General features: G+C 41.3%; 1 protein-coding gene across 4 annotated transcripts in view; it reads right to left on the bottom strand.

Annotated features, from left to right (window-relative positions):
• PDGFD (platelet derived growth factor D) overlaps positions 1-26,658 on the bottom strand; it is a 138,481-nt gene extending 111,823 nt beyond the window's left edge. For all 4 annotated transcript variants that reach the window (XM_036392310.2, XM_036392320.2, XM_054514089.1 and 1 more), the window contains exon 1: positions 26,182-26,658. In XM_036392310.2, coding sequence (XP_036248203.1) covers positions 26,182-26,311 — 130 coding nt within the window. In that variant the 5' untranslated portion in view covers positions 26,312-26,658. The remainder of the gene's footprint in view (positions 1-26,181) is intronic.
• Between the last annotated feature and the right edge of the window lie 516 nt (positions 26,659-27,174).

The raw sequence follows: 27,174 nt of genomic DNA, 5'->3' as shown, positions 1-27,174 counted from the left end.
TGTAACAGTAAATATCCAGTTCTGGACATGAGATTTTCTGGGTACCAGACATGAACTACATTCATACCTCCATACTTCATTCAGGTTTGTCTGCTGTTCTAATTGAATAAAGTAATAAAACTATCACTGTGCTATGTAAAAAGCCTTAATGTGGCTGCCAGAGCAAATTAAAAGACAAAAGGACCAGTACTTTATCACATCATTTATTGCTGAGAAAAACAGCATATTCAAGCTATTACCACTATTATGCTACAAGTTATAACAGGAAATCAATAAGGGTAAGAAAGAGGAATGTCCAAATTTATCCCCAAGGCACAGCAATCTCCTCTCCTTTATGCAAAATGGAAGGAGATAATTGAATGACTGCAGTGTTACTGAACAATGTCAAAAGGCACAGCTGTTACTCACAGTGAAATGTTGCCACCGCAGCTATTTAGTGAACTTTGATTTTAAATTCAGGGAATTTTCTAGCAAACAAGCATCACACTGTAGCAAATGGGGTGCAGAAGCACATCCTCTGCCCAGCAGAGCTCTCCCCAGCCCTGACACTGACTGCAGCTGGCACCTCAAGATGCTGACAGTCAGGTCTTACACCCATCTCCTGTGCAAATGGAGCAAGGAAAGAAGATCAAGGAGCTCCCCTCTCCTCCTGCTCTGCTCCTGCTTTCCTCTCACCAAGTCCAGCTACAGCACAGGCTGTTCTTCTCTCCCCAGCTCATAGCTTCCTGACCTTCAGGACCTTTAGCTGAATGTTGCTACTTGCTATTATCATTGGTGTACTTAGAAAGAAATACATATGTACTACAGAATAGTAGTAGACCAGCAAGTAACAGACTTTTAAATGAAAGGTCAGTCCATTCTCCTTGGGGGCAAAAATAACCCTATTAAGAATTACTTTTATGCAACTATCTAGCATCTATTCTGGTTATAGTGTGGCTCTCCTGAGGATGTGAAGGAGTGAGGTCATTCATGATCACACCTACTGGAATCCCTTCATTCCATTTCATTCCACTCTGCAACTTCTGCTACCACTCACATTAACCCACTTTTGCTGCACAAAAGTGCAGCAGCTTCCAGCCTGTGCTGTGCAAGGAAAAGTCCAATTTAACCTAAGATGCTAAAATTATGAGGGACAGACTCTCAGTAAACATTCTACATTCCAAGTGATTTTTCATTTATTCTCTACTCTGTGTCTTTTCACAATTTTTTTTACCATATATTAACTGTACTAACTTCTCTCTAGCAACAAGACACAAACACAGCAATTGGCAGCTTAACATAGCTTTCAGCTTTTCCAGCCATTTTTGGTCCCAGTTGTGCAACATCTTTCATGTGCTACAGCCTCTTCAGAGCAACACATGGCCTAGCCTATTCATTTACAAAGAGAAAGAAAGGAAGTTGAAAAAATAATGTAAACTAATATATTTTCCCTGGGGACTAGGGCAAATAAAATAAGGAACAGAAGGAAGAAGACAGGTCATAGATCAAAGAAATGCCCTAACCAAAGTTTTTAATTGAATGGAAAGTCAGAAACATCTAGCCTGCTTTGAAATGTTAACCGTGGGATGCAGACTTCTGTTGCGGAAAACCAGTCCCACAGGACAGTCAGAAGGTTAGGAAACAAGAAAAAAAGGAAAGATGAGGGGATTAGTATCATCTTGCCTTAACATCAGTCTGAGGTGTGCTAAAGACTTCTCAGGATGAGCCCATCACTGTTCACTGCCTGCAGACAGAACCCAGATGAACAGCTTCACATACACACTGCTTAAATCACTGAGTGAGATGAACTGAAAGGTGCCACCAACTCTGCCCCATTTCAGTGGGATATTCTTCAGTGAGGAAAAGAATCTATCTGTAAGGCAGCCTCAGGAACACCTGTGCAAGTGTGTGTGACTTTGAAACCACTGCAAGTCTGTGTTCTACTGCATCTCCCTGTAAACAAGATGATATCACTTTCTATTTTCATCCTCTCTGGCAAACTATTTCATCAGCATTTCTCCTGTAATCACTAACTGACAACACATGTTAGCATTTTTTAGCACAATATTTAACGTTGTATACAGAAAGATCTCTGCCAAAGTTTCACTGTCCTACTGGCATGTTAGATAATACTATATTCTCCAACCAGGAAGCCTGCCACTTCCACAATCTATGCTTTTTATTTTCCTCTGGAAAACTACTTGATATTCACTCTTTCCTGACACTGCAAGACTCTCAAACTCTCTTGAATATTACCTTGGCATTTAAAGCTTCATTACAACAATTAATAGATTAATATAATTTCCAGTGAACTTCACTACTTCCTTTTTTCATAATGACATTCTGAACCACAATCCCTTGCTTCTGTTAAGCAAGAGGTAACAGCTCAGACTAGTTATGTGTGGAGCTAATGAAGTATGATGAAGCTACACCAAATCTGAAGGATTACCACCACTGGAGACAGTGGCTGGATTCAAATATTTCCCAAACAAAACTTAAAACATCTCTCTTCATGATAGGAAAGAAAAAGGAAGACGTGGTTTTACACATAAAGCAGACGTCAGAGGGAACGCAACATGCCCTAACAGGGAGGAGACAGGAGACAGAGGTCCCCTTTTATCAGCTAGAAAATATCCAATTCCAGAGTTCTCCTATATGGAAAGGAACAGACCCAACTTCGTGGGGGAAAAAATTCTTCTCAAAACACCAACCTTCATGGAGGATCGAGGATATAAAGCAAGGTATGTTTTTTTTGGGAAAGCAGCTGTGTTATGACCATGATTTTCACTGGTAGATCATAAGCTGCTCTGAGTCTGAAATCATCCTGACATATACCTCACATAAGTATAGCAGGGCTATTTGACTTCATGCCACATCTTATTTTAAAGTTTAGTAATAAAGTGTAAAGTTATCTTGAAAAATCTGAATTCCAGTCAGTCTCTTAAGTGACAAAACTATATAAAACTGACATAAAGAACAAGTTGTTTTATTGCTTTAAAATGCTGGGAATAGTCTCTCACACTAGAGCAAATTCACAGACTGAAAATTTTCTTAGCCAGTACACATCTTCTATTCTCATTACCATTATCGCAAATATTTATATTTGAGGCACAGCAAGCTGCTGCAGTTCAGACAAGCCTAGACAAATTCAGACTGAAAATGAGATTAAATTAACTCCAAACCAGTGGAGTAACTTAACAATGGATTCCAGCAAGCTTAAATGTTTTAAAAAAAGATTTTTAAGTAATGAAACAAGAATTTTATTCTAACCCTATTCAGAAATATGTCATTGCAATGAAGTAACCTTTCGATGAAATAGTGCACTCTGTTTAATGAAGAATGCCAGAATCGATCTAGTGGTTTTTTCTGGTCTATAACTTGCTTACCAGTTCTGCAAGAACTCTTGTAGAATAACTACCCTGGCTAAAACCCCCTGCATTGATACCAATCATGTGAGCCCACAACAATGGCATTATTTGAAAGGCCACTGTCAGCATTGCAGCTGTAATGCATCAGGCCTCTCCTTTGTAGCACCCTACTTCTGCTGAAATCATTCAAGCTACAGTGGCGTGAAACAAGAAAAAGGTCTTCAAGACTCAAAAAACCACAGCTTTTGTTTAGAAATGAGAGAGATGGTGAGATCAGTGTTTCAATTCAACATCCACATGGTGATCAGCAACCACAATGGAAATAACAATAATACACAGATGGCGTGGAAAGAGATCTCAGTGTAAGAGAAAGATTCCTCAAGTCTTTCTACCCTAAAATAGTATTCAAGTTTCTTTTATTATACTGTTTATGTTAACCTCATTAATTCTTAAAACACATTATTCCCCTCAACAGAAAAAAAACCAAAACACCACTAATAATATCAAATATATTAGAGAATTCTGAAAAAAATGCAAGTATTCATCACATTTCACCCTGCAGTAACATGCAACTTTTGCTGAGAGCCCCTCTAGTTCTAGCTGCTGGCACATAGCAGCACTGAGTTCTTCTAAGTATGAGGATTTGACAGTGCATCTCAGAAGAAGATTTTCACCTTTAGGCCACTGGTTCATATAACTTCTGCAATCAGCCCTTTGTTTAGGATGTACAGACATGGACATAAAGAAGCTGAATGCTACTGAAGTCAATGGGATGGGAGTTGAGTGTTATCTTGATTCAGGGCCAAAAAATATGTCTCTTGAAAACAAGAGGTTCAAAAAATGGCTATTGGAAGTTGTGACTCTGATGGAGAATTCTTCTAAGTATTTAACACCCAGTAAATTGTAGGTGTCAAAGGATCTTGCTCACTTTCTTCCACTCAAGCCAACAGAAAATCCCAGAGGTGCAAAGCTTTAGAGATCTAACACTTACCACCTCAATGGGGTGTGTATGCCTGGTATTTCAAGAGTATCAACATTATCTCCACTTTCCACAAAGAACTGTGATAGACAGAGGTAGGATAGCAGCCTTCAAACCGTTTCCACAAAAACTCTTTAGTCATATATATATTTTGTCAACGTATATTACTATTTTTAAGTATGTGACACGTTCACTTGGTGAGCTGTAATTTAGTAATTTCACTTTGACTGAAGCATGCACAATACCATTCAATACCAAAGGGATCCTGTACAAGGCATACATTTACACACAGAATTTTAGAGCTGGTTATCCATGGAAGCATACTAAGTCACCATGCATCCTTGTCAATACCCACTACTGGATTTTTAACCTTCACGCCCATTGGAACCAATGTGAGATGGGAAAAGAGGCTCCAAAGTACAGTATTTCTGCAAGTTAAGAGAAAACAGGACGCCAGCTAGAAAAAGGGATTCTGCTAATGACACTGGTTCAGGAAAAGACTGCACAATCGGAGGACCCCTACCAGGTATCAGGGAATCCACACTGGCTCTCATCATAAAGTCTGAAAACCCTAAAGAAACCAATCTTTATTAGCTCACTGCTCATAAAACTACTTACTGTCATTCAGGAAAGCATTTTAATAGCATAGCACCCAAAACCTAATTCATCTGTCATCTCTATAAGACTTCAACCACGTTTAATACGCTGTCCACTGCTTGAACAGCAGTATAGCCCTCATGTGCTAAAACTGGAGACCAGCGTGCTAGTTCTGCATTCCAGAAGGGACTAGGAAACAAAACTATTCAGAACATCTTCCTATTACCAAGGGTCAGCTTATCAGTACACAACATGCTCATTTTCTATAAATACACCACAGGTGTTAATTTCAAAGAAAGAGAAACACTCAACATGGAGGGAAAAGTTCATCTGGGAGCAAACAGATGAAAACTTGGCACTTACAAATCATGGCCAGAATGGCAGGAAGGCTGCTTGGCAGCTTTGTTACAGCCCCCAAGTAGTACCAGCAGTAGCAAAGAATATACTATTTTTAAGATGGAGTTCACTTGACCTGTATACAGATACCTGGACTAAGGCAACCCTTTCAGTTGCAGTGTCAGCAAGAAAAAGGACAAAGGTGAAGTACTGGCACAAATAAAGTATGTGAATTTTAGCAAAGGATTTCATAGAAGGCATGAGGAGCAGGAAATTACCTTAGGAATATTCCCTAGCCAGAAGACAGATGCATCTTTCTTAATGGGAAAAACTTCACACCCCAGAAAAATTAGTTTAATAAAGCATAATAAAAAAGGCAGGAGAAGAGAAAGACAACCTGTAGATAGTGTGAGGTGGTACTTACCCCTACTGAAGGATACAAAGTGGAATGAGCTGCACAAGAAAGTGAAGGACAGAAATAGTTCAGTTGAAGAATGGGAGAGGGCAATCAAGATAAGGAAACTCCAGACATAATGCCAAACAAGTCTCTAAAAGTTGACTACTGCTTAGGGTAGAGAGACCACAGGTTTGCAAAATGTGAAGGACACCATGTGATCTACTCCCAGGATTCAACACATTTAAATTTGTTGTTATATTTGAGCCATGACTCTCAGCATTTTTTAGACCAAGCCAGAAAGGAGGAGGAAAAAGCCACCTAACAATTGTGAACCTCATCAAGATGTCAAGTGAAAAGATGAAGAGACGCAGGAAGAGAAAGGAGTACCTTAGCTTTACTTTTAATTCATGTTGAAAGCCTTCAATTTGCAGACTAAAATTTAGATATGAAATGCTATTATTCTGTTCAGTTCCTTCATTCTGAACTAGCCTTTCCCCCAGTGGACAGCTATTCAGTCCAAGAGAGGACTGATGCTAAAATCCTCTGGTTCTGATCACTTCCAAGTGAACTTTTCAGTGTGTCAACAGATAATAACCAGATGAGAGGAAACCCAGCTACAGCTTGTAGAAACCATTATCTCCAACATATTACACACATCTGCCTTTGCTTTTCTGTTTAATCTAAGTGCAATAATAGAGGCCAAGAAAGAACTCTGATGAAACAGGTCAAATCAGTCATTCAGTCTGATATCTCTCTATTGATAGAGCTTGTGCCAAGTTCCTCAAAGGGCAACTTAAAACAACAACAGGCATAAGCAATTCTGTAATATTAGATAACAAAGAAAAACATTTTTGGTTCATGGGTTTATTGTTGGTTTTTTTTTTTTTAATTCTATTTGGACTCCTAGCCCTATAAACATTCGGTTAATTTAATGACAGTTTCTATTCAATTTCATTCAGGGTCCAGTACTGAATTTGGAAACAAAGATAGTAATGTCTTTATCTTCCAGGGCATATGGTCAAGTCCAGAAGTGTCTTAGCATTGCTCAAAATATATTAAACCATTTGTCTCACATTAGATGCAATCAAATACCCTTTAGAAATATTCTGAATCAAGACTTCTACCACATGAACTTCTGCAAGTGAATTTATTGAGTAAATAAATCCTTACAGGACCTCTACAGAATTACTGTTTTTCATTTAAATTGGGTTCCACCTATATTCCCAAAGAGGGTCAAAGAAAGAGTCAAAGAAAAAGCCCCATGGCTTTTCTGTAATTTGCCATTTATACATCCTCTCATTTCTGCTTACTAGGTCTTTTACTATTATTATTATATTATATATATATATATATATATATATATATATATACACATACATACACATTTTTTTTTCTTCTTGGTGTAGTTAATTTAACCAAATAAAAGTAGTAAGACAAAAAAAAGCAACACTCAAAGCCCCTACTGAATGTTTCTGTATATCAGCTTTTCATGCTTAACTTTGAGAAGACAACTAGTTAATAGCTATACCATTTTAAACTACATATTATTTGTGGAGACAAACGTCCAAGTTGCAAATAAGGTTTTTTTAACATGAGTAGTTGAAAGAAAATAATGTAATAATCTGGGTAAGAACTGGCTGTGTCTTTTCTTGAAAAGAAAGGAATGGAGCATGCTGAGTTATAAAATTTTAGTTGTGTTGTAAATTCTGTATGTGTGAACCAGAAACAGTAGTTGGATGGTCAGAGAATACTCAGTTTCTAGCTGCAATTATTTGGGTTTCAGAGCCACCGCACAATGCTAAACAAACCTTACAGACTCATGGTGTTCCTGACACAATATAAATCTCAGTCTAATATCCAAAACATGATTTACCTCTCTACTACTTCTCCAATACAAACAGCCATTTATATTATGCATCTGTTCTACTTTCAGATAAGAATTATACATTAACTACCTTTACTGGCAAGTTTATATATACAACCTTATGTTCATTCTTAATGGAACAGACTCTTTCCAGGCTCTTGCTTTCACTAATTTCTTTTGACTATTACCATTTTAAAGCAACATTAATTTTCTCTGCTTGAAAAACAAGAGAAATTCCATACCTTCTATGACTCTTTGTTCCTTTATGTGTTTAAATTCTAGTATCTGAAATACTCATAACTCTCTCAGAAATAAAAATATGACTGGATGGGGATTTCTGAAAGCTCCCAATACTCTATTCCCATTGAAGTCACTGCTAGTTTATTCCACACTCCTGTGAAATGAGAGCTTAGGCAGCACTGAAGCCTGATTTCATGCTGTAATGTTTCCATAAATGGACTTCTAGGTATACACAAAATCTATTTTTAATCCATAAGCACTCAATAACATCACCAGGGTGGATTTGCTCTATGCCTATATTCCCACTTGTGAGTTTCCCTAATATCTGTTGAACCTGTTGGCTAAATTGAGGATAAAGCCTCAAAGGTATTTCAGTTCTATAAGGCTTCTGAAGACTAGCAGGAAAAGAGAGAGAGAGACTGTATTAATGTCTCTCAGGGAGTTGGGAAGAGCCTCATCCTCACTGCTCAGCAGTCAATCCAGAGGGAGAACATTATGGTATGCCTTAACACTGGGAAAAGTTTAGAATGCAGCTCACATTCACAGAATCACAGAATAATGGAATCACAGAATGAACTGAGTTAAGGGACTGAAGGGACTGACCAAGATCAAGGAGTACAACTCCCAGCCCTGCACAGGACCATCCCCAAGAACCAGAGCATATGCCTCAGAGTATTGTCCAAACACTTCTGGAACTCTGGCAGCCTACCAATGAGGTAAAAAGTCTTAAGTTTGCAATACTTCAAATATACAGAGAATTACACTTGATTTGAACAAAATTAATTATGCTTAAGACTTAACACAGTAATATTTGGACATTTTATATCTGCATTTAGGTAATTTAAGGGAGAAAATGCTAAAACAAATTCTAAATATATTTGGGATTATTTACTTTTCTTTGCTTCTTATCTTCTGATCAACAAAGGAAAACAGTATCTTACAACACGTGAGCAGCAGATGGGTACCAAGCATCTCCCACTACACAGTCTGAGGTGCAGGAACACACGTAGGAGTCAATGACTACGTGCACTACAGCTGCTCCAGGGAGGAGGGCTGCAGCTGCACATCTTTCAGTCAGCACTGTGCCTGAGTGGGTTTGGTCAGGAAGACTTAAGAGAGGGAAAGGGAAAAGAGCTGGTTGAGCAGTGAGACAAACACAACTGAAAAGATCAGAAGGTAGAGATACTGGGCTAAAAATATGTAAATTTGTGTTTGCACTTACATGTTTGTGCAACTAGCCCACACCCAAAGTATAATCCTACAGATGTTACCACAACAACATTTATGATGTTCTTTGCAGTATTCAATCAATCCTCTTTCCCTCCAGCACTTGCAACTCTGCAGCAACCCCTGGCTCTATTTTTATGACTATGTACCTTCAACCAGGTGTGGCCAAGAGCTTATTCCTTACAAGCAGTGATCTCAGACCCCACCAGAAACCTCTGATAAATTCATTCTCATTGAGTCAGACACTAATATACCATTATAAGGTCTAAACCAGCTGACAGGAGTGAGCTGTATTAATCTCAGTTGACCTCAGTTAACCTCAGTTGACCACTACACATAAAGAATTGCTAACATAAGATCTTGTGAAGTATATGCTGGCCTTAGTCTATTTAATAACTGCCTGAGATCCTGGAAAAAAAAAAAAAAAAGGAAGGCAAACCTAATCCTAAATCTTCTCATACTCCAACAGCAGTGTCAACCCTCCACATTTCATCCCAGAAGCATTGGCAGTGAATGTTTATTCTTGAGCTTGCATTTTGCAGAGTAATGGACTGTTACAACTTACTAGTCAGAAATAACTACTATATTGCCATTGCTCATCACTCTAAAGAAATCTTTAATCTTATCCTAAAAATGCAGCATTTTGAATAGATCTAGAAGATCCAAACCATGTTTCCCAGAGAGCAATAAAGCCAGAAATATTTGTCGGCAATTTTGTGAGTTTGCTATGCTAGTGACCTACTTGCCCTAGACTTTCTCTGAGTACAAGAAGAAGACACATGGAGAAGGTAATTCATCCCACCTGAAGGCAGACATCTAAAACAAATGGGATGAGCAGTTCTCTGCAGGTCTCTTTCTCTCCCCTCTCCCCCTCAATTGTAAGGGAAGCTTTAGTAAGATGTCCCATTTTTCAAACCACCAAAATGTTTTAAAATGAACTTTTTTTCTCAACCAGTTGCATTTCAGCCTCCTTTAAAAGGTAAGGCAGACTGAATGTAAATGTAAATGTGTATGAATCCCTTAAGCACACGGCAAATCAACACATAGATGCAGATGGCTGTACATACATATACACACACTTTTCAAAGGCCTGCAGCCAGGACCTGAGATGAAGTGACTGACTTCATGACAGATTTTCTGATCTGTTGTGGAGATAGGCAGATGGACTGAATCGCATCTGAGATTTCAGCTCAGTTCTAAAGGTACAGGTAGGAAGCCTAGCTTTATATCTTAATTTTAGTCTGAGTTTTCATTTTTACTTTTTGAGATTGCTTGTTTTAAAAGGATATTTAAAGACACAACCATCAAGAACACAATGTCTGCAATTAAATATAACTTAGCACAAGATCAAGTAGTTCTGCTCCCCAGGAAGATGAGCTATGTTTAATAATATTTAAATCTATTTTGTCTCATCATACATATACTGTGCAGCCTGAATTTTATGATTTTTAAGACATCAGAGAACATACTCATAATAAAGTTGTTTTGACTATGGTAAGCTCCATTTAGACAGGAATTAGAATTAAATTAAAATATGTATATCTCAGCATTTTAAATAGTTCTTAGTTAAGAAAAACTACCTAATTGTGCTGAAAATATCAGAAAAAGAATTGCCATAACATGTTTGACTTAGTAAAAAGAAAATTTGCCTATTAATCAACTCCAACTGCTCCTATTCACCAATAGCAGCCATATTTCTGAAATGATTCATGGACCCCAAAATAAAATGAAAATTTAAATCTTTTTTAAAGCATCTGTGCAGGGTGTGTTCCTATTTTTATTTTGGATGTTTTATTCTGCAGTGCTGACTTTGTACATTTGGTTTTTACTTATGGACTGAAAGAGAAAACCAATTATTCTGTTTGTGATCTGTTTGGTCTGGGGACTTTCATAAGCCCAAACTAACTTCTCAATTTTGAGTGAACTGAACAAAATGAAAAATTAATATTTCCTCTACAACTTCAGATAAATTGAAAACAGGAATAATGAAAGCAAAATTTCTGTACAGTGGCAATTGAAGACTGCAGATTTTGAAAAAAAAAAGAAATGCCAAAACCATTATTCAACCTACTGTAAATGTGGTCCCTACTGATATTTAATGAACTGCATCTGACTGTGCTGTAGTTGCAAAACTTGGGCTGACCTCCAGAAATAAAAATAGTTATTCACTTCCATACCTAATTAAGAAAACAGCAATATTTCAAGTAGAATTTAAGATATTTCAATGAAAGCCTTTCACACTTATCCAGTAACGTGTCTTACATTTTGCAAAGTATTACATTTTGCTCACATCTTCAAATAAGCTGCCATAACTTCAAATGGGTTTCTTTTTCAAGCTAGATAGCAAATGCTTTTTATTAAGAATGTTTTTATTACACAAAGGAGCCCTAGGTAAAAGAAAAGTATATATAATCACAAAGAAAAATTTGCAGATTTTATGGAGATTTGTGCAGAATAATCTGCAGTGTAGCAGCACCACCAGCATTTAGTTTGCAAAGCAGCAGATATAAACAATACAGAAAAAGTAAAGAGACCTTCAAAAAGCTATTCATTTCATCAACACCATATGATACCAATTCTTCAAAACAAGAGAGGATTAGAAAGATTTTCATTAAAATATAAACCAATATTATATCTAAGAACAACACATTTAGGATTGTAGTATTAAAGTTTTATGTCCAGATAAGTCCAAATCTGTAGAAGCAAAAAAAGCATGACCTGCTTTTCAATGTCTATCAGAACAATAAGAAGTCCTGCACAGATTTTAAATAGAAGGTTGTAGGGCCTGTAAACAAAATTGTACCATTTTGACACCTGAATTCAGAGTTAGGTCTCAGGTACTGAGAGATCAGCATCAGCTTAAGACCACGCATACCACCAGGGATTGTGAAACTAAATGAATCTGTAAAACTTTGCACTGATTTGAGAGAAATCCTAACTATACGTGACATCTAAACTTTCTCATTGGCTGACAATGTCACTCAGTCTGTCAGGAATTCTTTGCAAAACAGAGGCAAACAGAAAAGGATTATTCTGAAATTATTCCAGCAGAAAGAGCCAAAGGAAAAAACCTAAGATGTTACAGCATAGACACTGCCTATTATCTTTGTAATGCTCTATGGAAACAGATATTTGCACTAGAATCAAGCAAGACTGCACACTGTTTGATTACCTTTCCACAGACAGACCAACTGCTACGCACACGGGCACAGGAACCAACTCTCTTAGACAAACAGGATGTGGGAGAAGGTGGCAGAATATGGTTAAGGTCTTAAAACTAGATCCTTTAGAGCACTAGAAACCAGAGAATTCCAGAGAATCACTAAGACTTCCACTTGACACCCCCAGCACTGGCATGATGAATGCAAGCCTCAATCATGTTGCAGCAGAGGATTTCTTTATGAGGAGCTGTCTGAGGTATTCCTTTTTCAGTTTAGAAGTTACCAGAATAATCATAAGGACAGAGACAGTAATCACTAAAGGATAATAAAAGAGTAACTCAAAATTTACATACTTAACATTAGACAGAATCAGCTGCTGCCCCAGTATTGACTGAGTGATCCTGATGGGTTTATGGGACACAATGCTAGATACTGTACTCCTCAGTCAAATGTTTCTTTGCATACAGGACAGCATTCATACACCAAATCTAGAGGGGAGCACACATAAAGACATTCCCTCTCATGTTTTCTGTAATGTTCCTTTCTCCTCTGTCAACCACAAGGCAGAAAAGCCATAATTGTTATATTTACTATTCCTTCTCTTCTCTACTGAAAGTCAAATATGGATTCATAGAGTATGAATGTAAATATATCAGTTAATACTGAAAAGACAGACCTCAAGCCACAGTGGCAATAACAGCTTCATTATAGTTTGACTACTTTTAGCAAAGATGTCTAAAAATTGACAAATTTGAGAAACTAATCAGCGTACTGGGGAAATTAGTGCTAATTAAGTTATCTGAGTACCTGAACTTTTGCAACAGAAAAACTGTGAAATAGATTAGCATTTTATTTACTGTTCATTATTAAGAGGTGAGTTGCACCTGAAATCACACTACATGAATAAGGTCACAATTACAGTAAATTACTTTTTTGCAAACTGAACAGTTTGCAGTTCAGTTTAATCACACAATGCGTAAAATTCCATTATTCCCAGTCATGGGGACAAGGTGAAGACAGGATCTACACCTAGTGTCCATTTTCCACAGGAAGTAAAAATGGCCTGCATTGACAAAATGCACAAAATATACCTATATCTCACATGAGGCACACATGGATGGTCTCTCCCACACAGCTCTTTGAGGAATACAGAGACTGAACACATAATTTGTTTTTCATGGAATCATCTAACCAGAAATTGATTGGAATGGACTTCTGAATGTCATCTAGTCCAATCACCCAGCAATGATCAGGGACATCTTTTTCTTAGCAAGAGCTGCAGTACCACATGGAAGAACTATGAAAAGTCAAATCTGGCAATATATCAGATTGCTTGCTGACACAGGGCTAAGATGAGGCTTCAGTTATACAGACACAGGAGTGAGCCCCATCCAGTGCACACTGAAACAAGATGCCGCCCTTCCACATTCACCTGCAAGACATGGAGCAGTTACTTCAGCAGGAAGTAAGGAGGAGTCTTGGCACACTATCCAACTTCTCTCTGCCTTAGCATCCATTTACAACATCCCCTCCCCCTTCTACTTCACTGTGTTGGGACACCCAAGGGAAGATTATTTGGGAAAGGGAGGCAGGGCGGATGCTCCTTCACCTTCCTTATGACACTCAGTACATGGCTGGTGATGCACCTGGCTGAACACGCAGGATTTCACCCTTTACTGCTGCTGTGTCTGGCCTGACAATGCATCTAACAAAAACACCCAAAACATAAAAACCGCCCTCGCCACCACCACCACCACAAAAAAAACTTCAAGATTTTTAGTTCATCTGTTTTCTTATTTTGAACATTTAACAAGGCTGTGTAGTCAATTCAACTTTGTACCTAACGTGATTTTGAATTTCTTTTTTTAAAAAGTATGTTTCAGGTTAAACCCACATGTTCAGTGATCTGACAGTGCTTTTATTTTTTGGGTTTTTTATGTCCTGGCAAAAACCAAAACAAAAATGTCTCTGATGCTTTCTTTCTTTCTGGCTGCTTTCCTTTGCTTTATTTTAAAAGCAAATATTTAGTGAAAAGTTTGTGAGAGCAGTGCTTTGTTTTGAATACAGTAAATGTGGGGATTTGACAGGTTCTAGAAATCCTGAGCTTCAAGTATTGCCAGACTATTCTCAATTTTCTTTTTCTGAGCCTCAGATGTCAGCACCAGTCAGTCAAAATTACCAGCTTTTTAAGAGAAATGCTGTGCATATGTGCATGAAAAAGTGGACATTCTATGTGAAACTATTCAGCAATCATTATGGGTGACATCTCTTTGTTGGTGTCCATGATAAGCAAGCACAGTGTATGTCTTAGGTAGCTCTCTGACAGAGGTTCAGCCAAGCCCCCAGTGGGAGCTCCCTGGGTTTCCCGGAGTCAGCTCTTTCACCAGCCCCACTCATGCCCTGTGAAAAGCTCTGCCAGCTGCTGCTGCACACACGGGAACCTCTGGCAAAAACAATTTAGAGAACTGCCTGGTTTCACATGCTGGCATCAGATCCTCCATTTTATCTGGCAATTTTAAGCAACTTTTAACAGGAAAGAACATCAAGTCAGCAAGATAATGATAATACTGTGGAGTTCATAGTGCTTTGTCTTTTAAGAACAGGCTTTGTGTTAGCTACAGTAACTATAAAATAAAAATTAAAAGTATCTACAATACTGATTTATAATAAACAACTGAAGGAAATGCTTCTCTCCCAGCTTTGGAAACAGAAGGGAAGGAGAAGTTGCATTAGGTGACAAGGCTGGGTATCTCCCTAGAATGAGGCAAGGCAGCTCACAGTATTTTTGTTCTGGTGTGGCCAAATACCTTTGAAGCTACCTGCAAATACCTTTTTGAAATTGATGTGCTAGCAATTCATTGTCAAAACTGCAATGACATGTACTTAAATTTGCAATCATTTCACTGTAAAAACATATATAGAAATACATTTTGTCTCAATTCTGATAAGAAAAACGGGTGACACTTTTTCCCTTGCCTAAGGTAAACTTTAAAAGCAATCTGCTTGACAAGGTTTAACTTTAAAACCTGCAAAGGTTGGTGATGGTACAAAAGATAGCAGGAGAATCAGGAAATGGCACGGTCATTGGAGACAAATCCTGAGACAAGATCCCTGTACAAAAATAAAAGGGAGCTCCTGCGAGCCTTGAAAAATATCCTGCACACATTGATAAAAAGGCCTTTAAAGTCATTCTTCAAAAAAATAAACTGAACTGACATATCCAGTCATTGTGATTTCTTCTTCATGACCTTCCTCTATATCCTTATGCACTAGATGAAACCAAACCCAGAGAACAAAAGTGAAAAGTAACAAAACCAGAATAATAGCTTTCCCTGTTTTGTTCCAGGGTTTCTTCACAGAAGAGACTGCTATTTAACTCCCATATCACAGAAGTCATATTCAGGCAAGCATGTGAAAACCAAGATATTTGATTTTTATACAGGGCATCACAGTGTCATTTTGTGTAATTCTTTGTTCCCCAAAACTGGCTATTCACGTGCCCTGTTATTTTACCTCATGTATGGCACATGGCTCTCAGTCTGCAAAAACAGGGGCAGCTCTGAGCAGGAAAGTAGACAGGAGGTAGGACAGCACAGACAGCAAGGCCACAGCAAGTTAAGGGTGGTTGCACCCTGGTAAGGATCTCCAGTCTTTGCCCATCCATGGCTGTGGGTAGCACTTCTGCCTCTCCAAGCTGCCAGGGCTCAACCCTGACATTGAAACTAAAGGTATTTACATGCAGTGATATTGCCTGCAGGAAAATATTGTCAAATGCATGTACACTGCCCAGGAAAGGCTTACTGTGTGTGTGCTGTGACCAGTGAGGAGACTGGGGAAAGAGCAGGGAACAGTCATACTGATCCACTTCTCATCCACCTTTCCTTGCCAGTCGTGGGAACAACACAGGTACAGGATCAGTCCTCAGATGTCTACTAGAGTATAGCATGAGGTTCCTCTGTGGTGCAAAAAATTTTATTTCTGGAGTGATGCTTGTTTCTATGTTGTCACATGGCCAAGAGAATTCCTCATTTCTTGAAGTCTCCTGGGAGGCAAGGCTGTATCCCTGCCATGCAGGTCCAAGAACAGACTCAAGACACCTTAATATTACACAAGGGTTCTGCAAAGATGTGGTTGTCACTGCAGCCACTTCTCAGAGGCACCACTCAAGACACCCTGAGTATACTGTGAACAGGGTGTGTGTGCTGGCAGAGAACTGACTCTGGAGGTTCAAACGTTTGCACCAGCTAATTATGTAACAGCAGACCACACACATACCTGGAGCAGCCAAATCACTACTATATATGATGCTAGACTTTTGTATTTTGCTTAAAAGAAGAGTTTAATTTTCCAGGATCTTATAAATGTCAGGAACTGGTGAGAAATGCGTATCATGTCAATAAGCTCTCCTGGGTGATAAGTATTAATTCCAAACAAAAATAAAGCCAAGCCTATTCAGGTACAGAGCAGTTTCCTTCCATTAGGAGGATGAAAAAAACAATCCCTTTCCCCTTCTCACAATTTCAAAGACATCTTACTAGAGTAGCAGTGATACATGCATATCTGGGGGTTTGGGAACCCCAGGTCACACCATATGGCTAGTGACGAAGCAAACCAGCAGTCCCCCTGTGCAAACTGCCAAACATTCAGAAACATAACAAAGCAATGTGAATGTGGCTAATAGAGCAAGGGAACAGGCTTACAACCTGATCTACAAAGGGAAACAGTGCCATAACTTTGGGGTTTCTATCAATTTCAAAGCAGAAAATTCCCTGTAGGCTTCTGCAAGGAGGTCTTATACCCTTTTACTGACATCTGGATGTGTGAATAAAATCACTCCTATCAGTGATTATCCCTGCTGTGGAATCATGATTAAGAAGCTGTGTTGGTCCATCTCCACAAAGAATGCCAAGGCATTATCACCACCTACTTGCTGTTCTCACTCAGCATTACTGCCCCTGGTTTGCTAAGGCAAAGGATTTATCTTTCAAGAAAACTGGCTGAAAAAGTAAGGGCAGAACAGTACATAAAGGGTTTCTAGATCCCACAGTACATCTGGTCATCAACATTCTGTGTATCTATTTTTATTCCTTCGCTCTAGCCAGTCTGGGTCTCTGCTTCATCCTCAATCCACTTTTTTGTGAGTCACATCAGATTAGAAATACATTCAACTATGAGAAAAATCTTTTGCAACTGATCCAAAAAGAAACAATAACAGAAACCCCCGCATATTACATTTGGAGCCTCTTTAAAAAACAAACAGAAACAATGCAAGACACTGAAAAATATGGACAAGTTTCCTTATGGTCTTGTTTAGAAATGTACTGCAGCTGAAGTCACTTGTAGGATATCCTGTGGGTGACACATAAGGTAGTCAGTATAAGAGAAAAAGAAACTGGACATCCGAATACAAGGCTTTGTTCTGCATTTTTGCTACACAATCTCTAACTACATAGGTTACCCCTCCACCTCTATCAGTACAAAGGATTTGTTTGGATTGTCTCAGTGTATGGACACTAACCGAACATCCTACCTTTGAGTACTGTACACAAGTCCCCCCACTACAAGAAAGAAAATGAGGCGCTGAGGCGCATCCAAAGAGAAACAAAAATCAGGTAGGGTCTGGAGCACAAACCTGACAAGGAGTGACCAAGGGAACTGGGGATGTTCAGCCTGGAGAAGAGGAAGTGCAGGTGGACCATATCAATCTCTGCAACGCCCTGAAAGGAGGGTGTAGCCAGGTGGGGCTTGATCTCCCAAGTAACAAGCAATAGGATAAGAGCAAGTGTCATTACGCAACACCAAGTGAGATTTTGACTGAATATTAGGAAAGATTTCTTCACTGTAGAGGCTGTCAAACACTGGAAGAGGCTACCCAGGGAAGCGTTTTAGTCACTACACCTAGAGGTATTTAAAAGATGTGTAGATGTGACACTAAGGGATATGGTTTAGTGGTGGGCTTGGCGGTGCTATGTGGCCTCAATCTTAAGAGTCTTTTTCAAATTAAACATTTCTATGAATGTTTGATTTTATTACAAACTCATCACTGAATTCCTACGCATTTTATTCTATCCTGTATTAACTCATGTGAACTGTGTGCTAGGCCTTGCCACAAGAAGTGCTGATGGAAGTTTTGTCATTGATTTTAGTGCAGCAAAAGTCAAGATGGCTATTTTTCAAGTTTTTCATGGACCTAGTGCTTAATAAGTAGTTTTACAGAGTCTCAACATCATCAAGTCCCAAGGCACAGCAAGATTAAAACACACTGGCATGAAGTTTGAACAGAAGGTAAAAGTGTGTCCTCCTCCACCATCTCCAAATACACAGAGCTCTAATTAACAAAGCAGAAACATGGGATGTTGGCCTTCACAGCGTGGGATACAGATCAAAAAGGAAACATGAAACTGAAGATTACTCAAGTACAATAGGAAGCTCAAGATCATGGAGCATTTATTCACTACCAAAAATATTAGAGCCAAACCCAAACTCCCAAGAGAAAGTATCTCCAGTTTCACACTAAACAGGACACTTCCTTAGCTTTGTAAACAGGAGACTGAGTTGAAACAAACTGCCAAACAACTCTATTTCAATCCAGTATTTCAGCTAAGAGAACATCACCAGAAGCAATGATCTAAGTGCTCTCTTATCCAAAATGCGGTATAATATAATCAACCTCACAGATAAAATAGCAGGAATTTTGGAGGCAGTTCTTGAATACAGCTTGAATCAACTGACTAAAAGATTACTACTAAATTTCCCTGCATTAGTGGGCAAAGTCTTACTACAGAGAAGGCCAACAAAGAGTCTTCATGGTATTTCTTAGGACTCCTTTAGCACCCTGACGTCAAATCCCTGCAGGTGCACAAAAGCCAGAGCAAGCCAGGGTAGCCCTTATTTGGGGTTGGGGCCATGCTAATTTTAAGAATCAAAATCATTGAGCTGGACTCAATGATCATTCTTGGTCTCTTCTAACTAAATATATTTTGTGATTCTGTGATAGGCGAATATCTATTTTGCTATATTAGAAGATATTGTAAAGATAAAAAATATATTTATTCTGCAAATGAATGTACAAAAGACTCATGCCTATGATACGTATACTTTTTTTATTTTGATAGACTAAATACAACTAACAAAAATGTAGCAACAAAGCCTGTAGAAAAGCCAAGGTTGCGTATGCCTTCTTTGCCTCAGTCTTTGATCGTAAGACCAGTTTGCTTTGGGTATCCAGCCTCCTGTACTGGAAGAACAGGGAGCAGAATGAAGCCCCATCAATCCAAAAGGAAATGGTCAGTGACTTGCTACACCGCTTAGACACAAGTCTGTGGGGACAGGTGGGACCCACCCAAGGGTCCTGACAGCTGGCAGAAGTGCTTACCATGCCACATTCCACCGTTTATCAACAGTTCTAGCAAATCTGGAAGGTCCAATTAACTGGAGGTCAGCAAATGTGACACCCATCTACGTGAATGGCCAGGAGGATAGAGGGAAATACAGGCCTGCCAGCCTGACCTCAGTGCAGGGGAAAGTCATAGCACAGCTCGTCAATAGAGTGTCCTCATGCAGAACATGCGTGACAACCAGGGTATCAGGCCCACTCAGCAAGGCTGTAAGAAAGGCAGGTCCTGACTGACCAGCCTGATCTCCTTCTGTGACCACGTGACCAAGCCAGTGGATGAGAGAAAGGCTCTGGATGTTGTCTGCCTGGACTTTTATGTACTGGGTTTACCTTGACTGGACACCAAGCACCCATCAAGCCTCTCTATCACTCTCCTTCTCAGTGGGACAAGGGAGGGAAAGTAAGACAGGAAAACAACTTATAGCTTGATGTAAGGCACTTTACTAAACCAAAACAAACAAAAAAAGGCAAAAATTTGGTGTGTATAAACAAAGAGAAAAAAGTTTATTCTTTACTTTCCATCAAGGGGTGATATCCAGCCACTTCCCAGGAAGCAAAGTTGCAGCACATGTAGTGATTGCTCTGGAAGGCAAGCACTGTAAAATAAAAAATACCCCTCATTCCCCCTCGCTCCTTTAGCTTTTATATCTGGGCTGATGTCATATGGAATACCCCTTTGGTTAATTTGGGCCCGAATTTGTGCGCCATCCCAGGAACTTTCTCACTCCCAGGCACTTGAGAGGGGCAGAATGTTAGAGAGACAGCCCTGATGCTGTGCCAGCACTGCTCAGCAGTAGCCACAACACTGCTGTGTCATCCACACCTTTCTAACTACCAATGCAAACCACAGCACTGTGAGGGCTGATGTGGGGAAAATTAACTCAATCTCAGCCAGTCCTGAGACACTTTAGTAAGGCTTTTGACACCATATCCCACAGAATTATCCTGCAGAAAACAGATGCTCATGGCTAGGAGAGGTGCATTGTTTCATGTATAAAAGACTGCTATATTATCCAGGTCCAGAGAGTGGTGCTGAACGGAGCTACATCCAGCTGGTGGCTGCTCCCATGTCAGTTCAACAGAGTTCAGTCCTGTTGAGTATCTTTATCAATGCCCTGGATGAGAGGAGCGAGTGCACCCTCAGCAAGCCTGCAGATAAAAGCAAGTTGGGCAGGAGTGTTGGTTTGCTGCAGGGTAGGAAGGCTCTGCAGAGGGATCTGGACAGGCTGGATCAATGGCCCAAGGCCAATTGTAAGAGTGCTGAGTAAACAGCTGGGCTTGATCATCTTGGAGGTCTTTTCTGACCTAAACAATTCTATGATTCCTTAATTTTGCAAATACTTGGTACACTCGGTTCATAAAAAATATACGATTATTTTTACTCACCTCATTTACATATAAGCTATTCCAGCTTTCTTATCACACTGTCCTGTATGACTTGAACCCCTTGACTTCAGCAGAATTATGAAGATGGTCAAAGTTAAGCACATGATGAATATTACTGCACTAATGATCCCCTGTGAATTTTCTATTTATGCCTATTCCTAGAAGTTTTATGAAACACAACATCTCTGTGGCAAAACAGTGGAAAAGAACTCCCAACGTTATTTTAGATTTTCAGCACTGTTCAGTTTCTACAAATCAAAGCAATACAATTATTAAGTTTTCTCTTCCAGCCCTTTAAGGATTAGTTGGCCTAATTCAGTTTCACAGTAATACTTAAAAAAGCCCCAAATGAAAACCAAGAAGTTTCAAGAGACTGAAGAATTTATAGTGACTTACACTATGATATACATCTGCCTGATAAAACATATTTCAAGTTCCTTTAGAGAATTCCTCTATGCTGCCTGCTGCTGAGTCAGGGTTGGAATTCTCGTGCAATATGCTTTGATATTTCAGTCCAAACTGTTAATTATAGAGGTAAGAGACACATCAAAGTCAGATAATTGTAGACCAAAGTGCATTACTGCAGGGAAATTAGTAAGGCTTTTTTTTTTCAAACTGATGAAGCCTGAAATACATATTTCTATACAAGAAATATTCTATTTCTATTTCTATCTAGAAAACAAGGAAATAAAACCTGTAAAAACCAGTTTATTTTGGCCATTTTACAGTTGACACAATTTTATGTTACCAGAGTCCTCTAAAGAAATGTATACAAGCCTATTATAAAAGAACTCAGTAAGTGCATTCCAAAAGTGATGCTTTGTACCACTAGTGATACCAGAGACACTTCATAGAATCATGGAAACATAGAATCACAGAGTCACGGAATGGCTTGGGTTGAAAGGAACCTTGAGGGTCATCTAGTTCCAATCCCCTGCCATGGGCTCCCTGCCATGAGCAAGGACGCTTTGCATTAGACCAGCCTGATGAAACCCCTTGAATACACCTCTCTGGGCAACCACATCTGGCCCCACCATATCCACAGTAAAGAATTTCTCCTAATACCACAGACTCATAAGATGGCTTGGGTTGGGAGGGACCTTAAAGCATTTAATCTAAACCTATCCTCTTTAAAAACCCAACCAAAAAACAGAAAACAACACAATCTTCTCCCCAGACAGACATTTAACATTTGTTTGGTGAGAGAATACTGCCCAAATTACCATACACTTTTTCCTGTGATTAGGCATCAGCCAATACAGGGAAGAAGAGGATGGAGTTAATGGCATACATCCATTTGGACTGGGCCTTTAAGAGCCAAAAGCTGCAGGCAGTTATCCAGAATTGTAAAGTACAGATTTTTCTTTGTATTTTGGTGGTGCACAAGCAAAGCAAAGTTTGAAAATTCCATTTTTTTTTTTGATTCATAATGAAAACCACAAGAGCGTGGAATCTTATCATGAGTCATCTCATGTTATGGTTTCAAATCCACATCAGAAGATACTCATTCCATGGCTTTCAGTTGTTTACATACTGAAATGACCTGACACTACGCTGTCTGTTCTGTTCTGTCTTTTCTTTGAACTCTGGAGTTCGAAGTATGTATGGTGATGCTTAGTCTGAAGATACAGACTAGGCATACTTCCCTATACTAAGCAGATGTTTATTCAATAACTGATAAGAAAAAGCATGTGATGTTTCAGTTAGACATTACATAGTAAATAATATTATTTAGCACTTTTTATCTTCTACTTTTCATCTCCGAGTACACATCAACAACCAAAACAGGAGAAACAAAATACCAGACTTCTTGTAATTAGGCAGTATTACCTGCATACTGCAAACTGGGAAACTGAGTCAAAATAGCACAATGGAAGCATCTGGAAGACCTCTGTGTTATTCTGATGAACTTCAAAGTACTTAGCTTAATAGCATTAATAAACACTCTAAGTGAATACCAGTACTTGTGCTATAAATGTCGCTGGCATCTCCAGGACACTTTAAAAAATTGATTAGTGCTACACTGGACTGCTGAGTCATCAATGACCGTCCTTCAACTAGGACAAGAGGATGTCTTGTAAGCAAGTTATTTATATTCTTATTATCTTCAGCAGAAAGTAGAGTCTGGTTAGGTTTGGTAGTCATTAAACAGCAATTTTTGTACGAGCTGCCCTCCTCCATAGATTTCTTATCAGATCAACTTCAGTCTTAAATAAGAGCAATTACAAATAGGCCAACTTCTTTTAGTCTGAAAGAAGAAAGGCAATACTGAATCACGCACACTACAAAGGTTTGTTTTGGCCAGAAGCAAGACCAAGCCTCCATATTAAACTCTGTGTATGCAGTACCACTAAGTTATCCCACTTGGAACTGGAACTCAAAGGGTTGCTTTTTTTTTTAATAAAATGTGCAGGTGGCCTTGAACTTCCCAAGATATTTTTTTGAAGCTGAGTAGGCCGTGTTTCCTCTTCTCTCTTAATTTCAAAAATCTAATAATCATGATCATTAACCCCGAGCACAATATTAAACTACTTTTTATCTTTGCTGTGTGTTTTGAGACTGTTGTAACACATTTACCCCAATGTACTGCATGCTCTCAGATCCCATTCTGTATTATCGTATCTGCAAATATTTACAAAGCAAAAAATACTGCCTGACTCAGCAACGAAACTCACATGTCTTTCATGCTGTTCCATATAATTGCTTCAGACCAAAACAACACAAAAACACCACTGTGAATTACAAAAGACAGAAATACTATTAGTGGCCTACAGCCAACTGTGGTCTAAGCATTTGCTGGCGAGCCCGTCACATGCATGCAACATTTGGAATACTGCTCAAAACCTCTGGCTGTACAAATATAGACCTTCAGTCAAGGAACTCTAGCAAGAGTTTCATTTGAGTAAAATCAGGGAGATCAGCAGCTGATCTGCTTTAAATGTTGCAACCCCACACCAGAACACACCGTCCTTTGCAAAGAAAAAGCAACAGGATTCCCAAGCACAGGAAGAGAGCAAGGCAGCAGCATGCTAAGGGTCTGCACTTCAATGAAGTCTGTGACCTCTTCAGAACATCCACAACATCCACTCAGGAATTGCAGAAGTGTCAGACTTTAGCATGGGCACATTCACTGTAGGCTGCAAGGCTCACTAGCACATGTCCCAGCAAAGATGAAAAGTAGGATGTAACTACACAGAGATCTGCCACCTTCCAACAGCCCCGGTATTAGTCCCCCTGGTACCCACAAAGATCAACCACTACAAGTTGCTTTGGGTAATTTCAGAGATGCAAAGCTTAGTCAAATTGTTAAATTATCACAACTAGGAAGACAGCAATTAAGTAGTAATTTCAGAGGCTGGTTCTCTTCATCACTCCAAGAAGCAAGTTCACCACTGGAAGTCTTCTGAGGAGTAAAACACCTGTCACACTTCCATTAATATGAAAACTTTATTTATATTAGGGGTTAGTGATTTCTTCATTGACTATACAGAGATGATCAGAGTAATACACATTTTGATGTTCTAAGTATGTAAGTTTTCAACGAAAAAGCTTGTTTGAAGTTTGAGCTGGATGGAAGCTTGCTTAGACATATTCAGAGATAGTTTCAGTTCTATGAAGATGACAGGCTAAAAAGTCATGAAGCTTGACAAAAACACAAAATAATTTTAAAGAATGAAACAGAAATAACAAATATGTACTTTTATTGCAAACACATACTTTTTTTTCTTTAATGAGATTAAATTTGACTTCTTTATCAAAAGAACTGCAATTCTATCCTGCTTCCTGAGTCAACATTTCCATTATAAGAAAAAAATCCTCCACCTTCTCTAAGTCTTCTTTCAGTGACTAGGAAAGGCATAAAAATATTATTAAGTTCAATATGGCTCCAAACTTTAAACAAAAACATCTTCCTAAATCAACTGTATACCCATTACATGCATTGTATACATGCTGGAAAATAAACACTGGCAAATACAGTCTTGGAAATGGCTCAAGGGCCTGGGTTTTTGAAAAGAGTTTATAAAATATATAACTGCTGTCAACTGGAAGATGTTAACTTCAAGACTGATGTTAACTTTAACTGTTCATTTGCAAGGAGAACATCCTGCATTTCCTCGTCGAAGAAGGTGCACGGCAACGTGCAAAAGCAAGCTCTCCCATGTGAGGCGGGAACATTCCAGGCTGCTCCCTGGCCAATGCCCATCGCTCTTCCCAAACTGAAAGTCATGGATTCTAGAGGTGAATTTCAGCAGCGCTACGTCTATGCAGTCTCCCCGTTCGCTCCCCGTGGGGTCACGGCACACGACCACGTTCACGGGAGGCACCTGCGTCCCGCACTGCCGCGCTGTGACCTGGCAGCACCTCGGCTGTCCAGGACATCCTCTGCCGGCAGCTCCCGGAGGGAACCGCAGCGGAGCTCAGGCTGAAAACATCCTTCCCACGGTGTCCGAGAGCCCGCTGCCGCCCTGATGGGCGCGCACCATCCCCGGCCAGCACAAGGGACGAGGCCAGTCCTGGTGGGGCAGTGCCCAGGGGAGCACCAAGCCCTGGGCTCAGACCCTCCGCTCGAGAAGTCCCCTAAACCGGCCAGCAGCACGCCGACAGCCCTTATAGCAGGCGAAGCCGGTGAGGCTGTGGCAGGGCTGGGAGACGATCCTGCTCCCGCCAAGGAGCCCTGGGGCGACGGCAGCGCCCCCGACACACCGGCCCTGAGAGCCCCAGCAGCGGCGCCCGCGCGGCCGGAGCCGCCACGAAGCCGCCGCTCGCCCCGCTCTGCCCCGCCGCCGGCCCATCACAGGCACACGGGGGACACGGGCCCAGGGGTGCCGAGGGACGCCCGGCGGGGCCCGCCTGGGCAGCCGGGACCGAGCACTCCGCGTTGTCTGTCCCCCCGCAGACCAGAGGGGACGCTGGGGGTACCGCCGACTCCCAGGAGACCTCCTCGAAGTTGCCCCGAGAAGTTTGGGACCGCCCGGAGGTGCAGCCGCCGGGCAGAGTCGCCCCCTCATCCCACACCTCCCTCCTGCCACCTGGCCACACGCTCCCGGACCGGCCGCCGGGACCGGACCCCGGAGACCGACCCCACGACCTGGTTGAGCCCCCAGGACGGGACCGGACCGCGGACCAACCCCAGTCGCCCTCTGGGCAAGCGGCCTTCGCTCCTGGGACAGGGGAGCGGCAGCCCCGAGGCGCGCTTAAGGGCTACCCCCGCAAAAGCAGCCCTTGGGAATAAAAGCAGCAGGACACCTACCATCTCGCCTGATGTTGGAAGCCCGCAGGGCTTTTATAGATCCGCTCTGGGCAGGGGCGGTGGTGCCCTGACGGCTGCAGAAGTTCGCACAGACGACGGCGTAGAGCAGGAGGAGGATGAGCAGTTGCATTGGGACCAGCTGCGAGCGGGACCGTGTCTCTGCGAAGAAACGGACTCTCCTCTCCCGCCGAGGGTGCTTCCCTCGTTCGTGTTCTCTTCCCCCTTACCGGACTTTTTGATTGTTGTGGGTTGCTTGTGTGTTTGGGGAAGTTGCATGCGGGGGGCAAAAAAGGCACAATCCCCGCAAAAAAAGCTCAAAACCCCGGAGCAGGCGAAGCAGCGGTCACCGCCACCGCGCTACTCTCCGAGCTGCCTCAAAACTTCCTGCATGCTGAACTCTCGGCTGCCCTTCTGGGCCGGCCAAACTCGGCAGAGGTGCGCAGCGCCCGGGCCGGGACCGCCGCCCACTCCCCTCGCCCAGCGCGGCCGTGCCCCAGGAGCAGGCGGGGGCTGCCGCAGCCGCGTTAGCCCGCGGCCGCCGCGGGGCTGCACCGCGCCTCGCACCGCCCCCGCCCGCCGCGGAGCCGCCGCCGCCGGGGTCCGCAGCGCCGGGAGCGCCCCGCTCTCCGCGCCGGGGGAGGAAAGGGGGCCCGCGGGAAGGGGGCGGGAGCGGTGCCCGGGCCCTCCCTGAGCTGCCGCCCGCGCTGTCTCCACTCCGGGCAAAAAGTGGCAGGAGGGATGGTGCGGGGAGGGGGCTGTCCCCGGTGCGGAGTGAACGCTCCCGGCGACTGGATAGGACGGGAGCCGTGTGCCAAGGGCTCTCCGCCAGCACAGGGGCCGCGCACCCGGCGGTCCCGTCACCCTCGGGCCCGCGGTGGCCGCGTGAAAGTCATCGCTGGGCCGTATGCCTCAAATCTCTGAGCTGTGCCAGGGCGGGTGGGAAGACTTAGTGGGACAACTGGGGAATAATCCGCAGTTGTCCCAGGGAGAAAT

Source organism: Molothrus ater, chromosome 2 (assembly GCF_012460135.2).
Source record: "Molothrus ater isolate BHLD 08-10-18 breed brown headed cowbird chromosome 2, BPBGC_Mater_1.1, whole genome shotgun sequence".
In the NCBI taxonomy this organism is placed as follows: domain Eukaryota; kingdom Metazoa; phylum Chordata; class Aves; order Passeriformes; family Icteridae; genus Molothrus; species Molothrus ater.
This window is presented reverse-complemented; position numbering and strand designations above follow the sequence as displayed.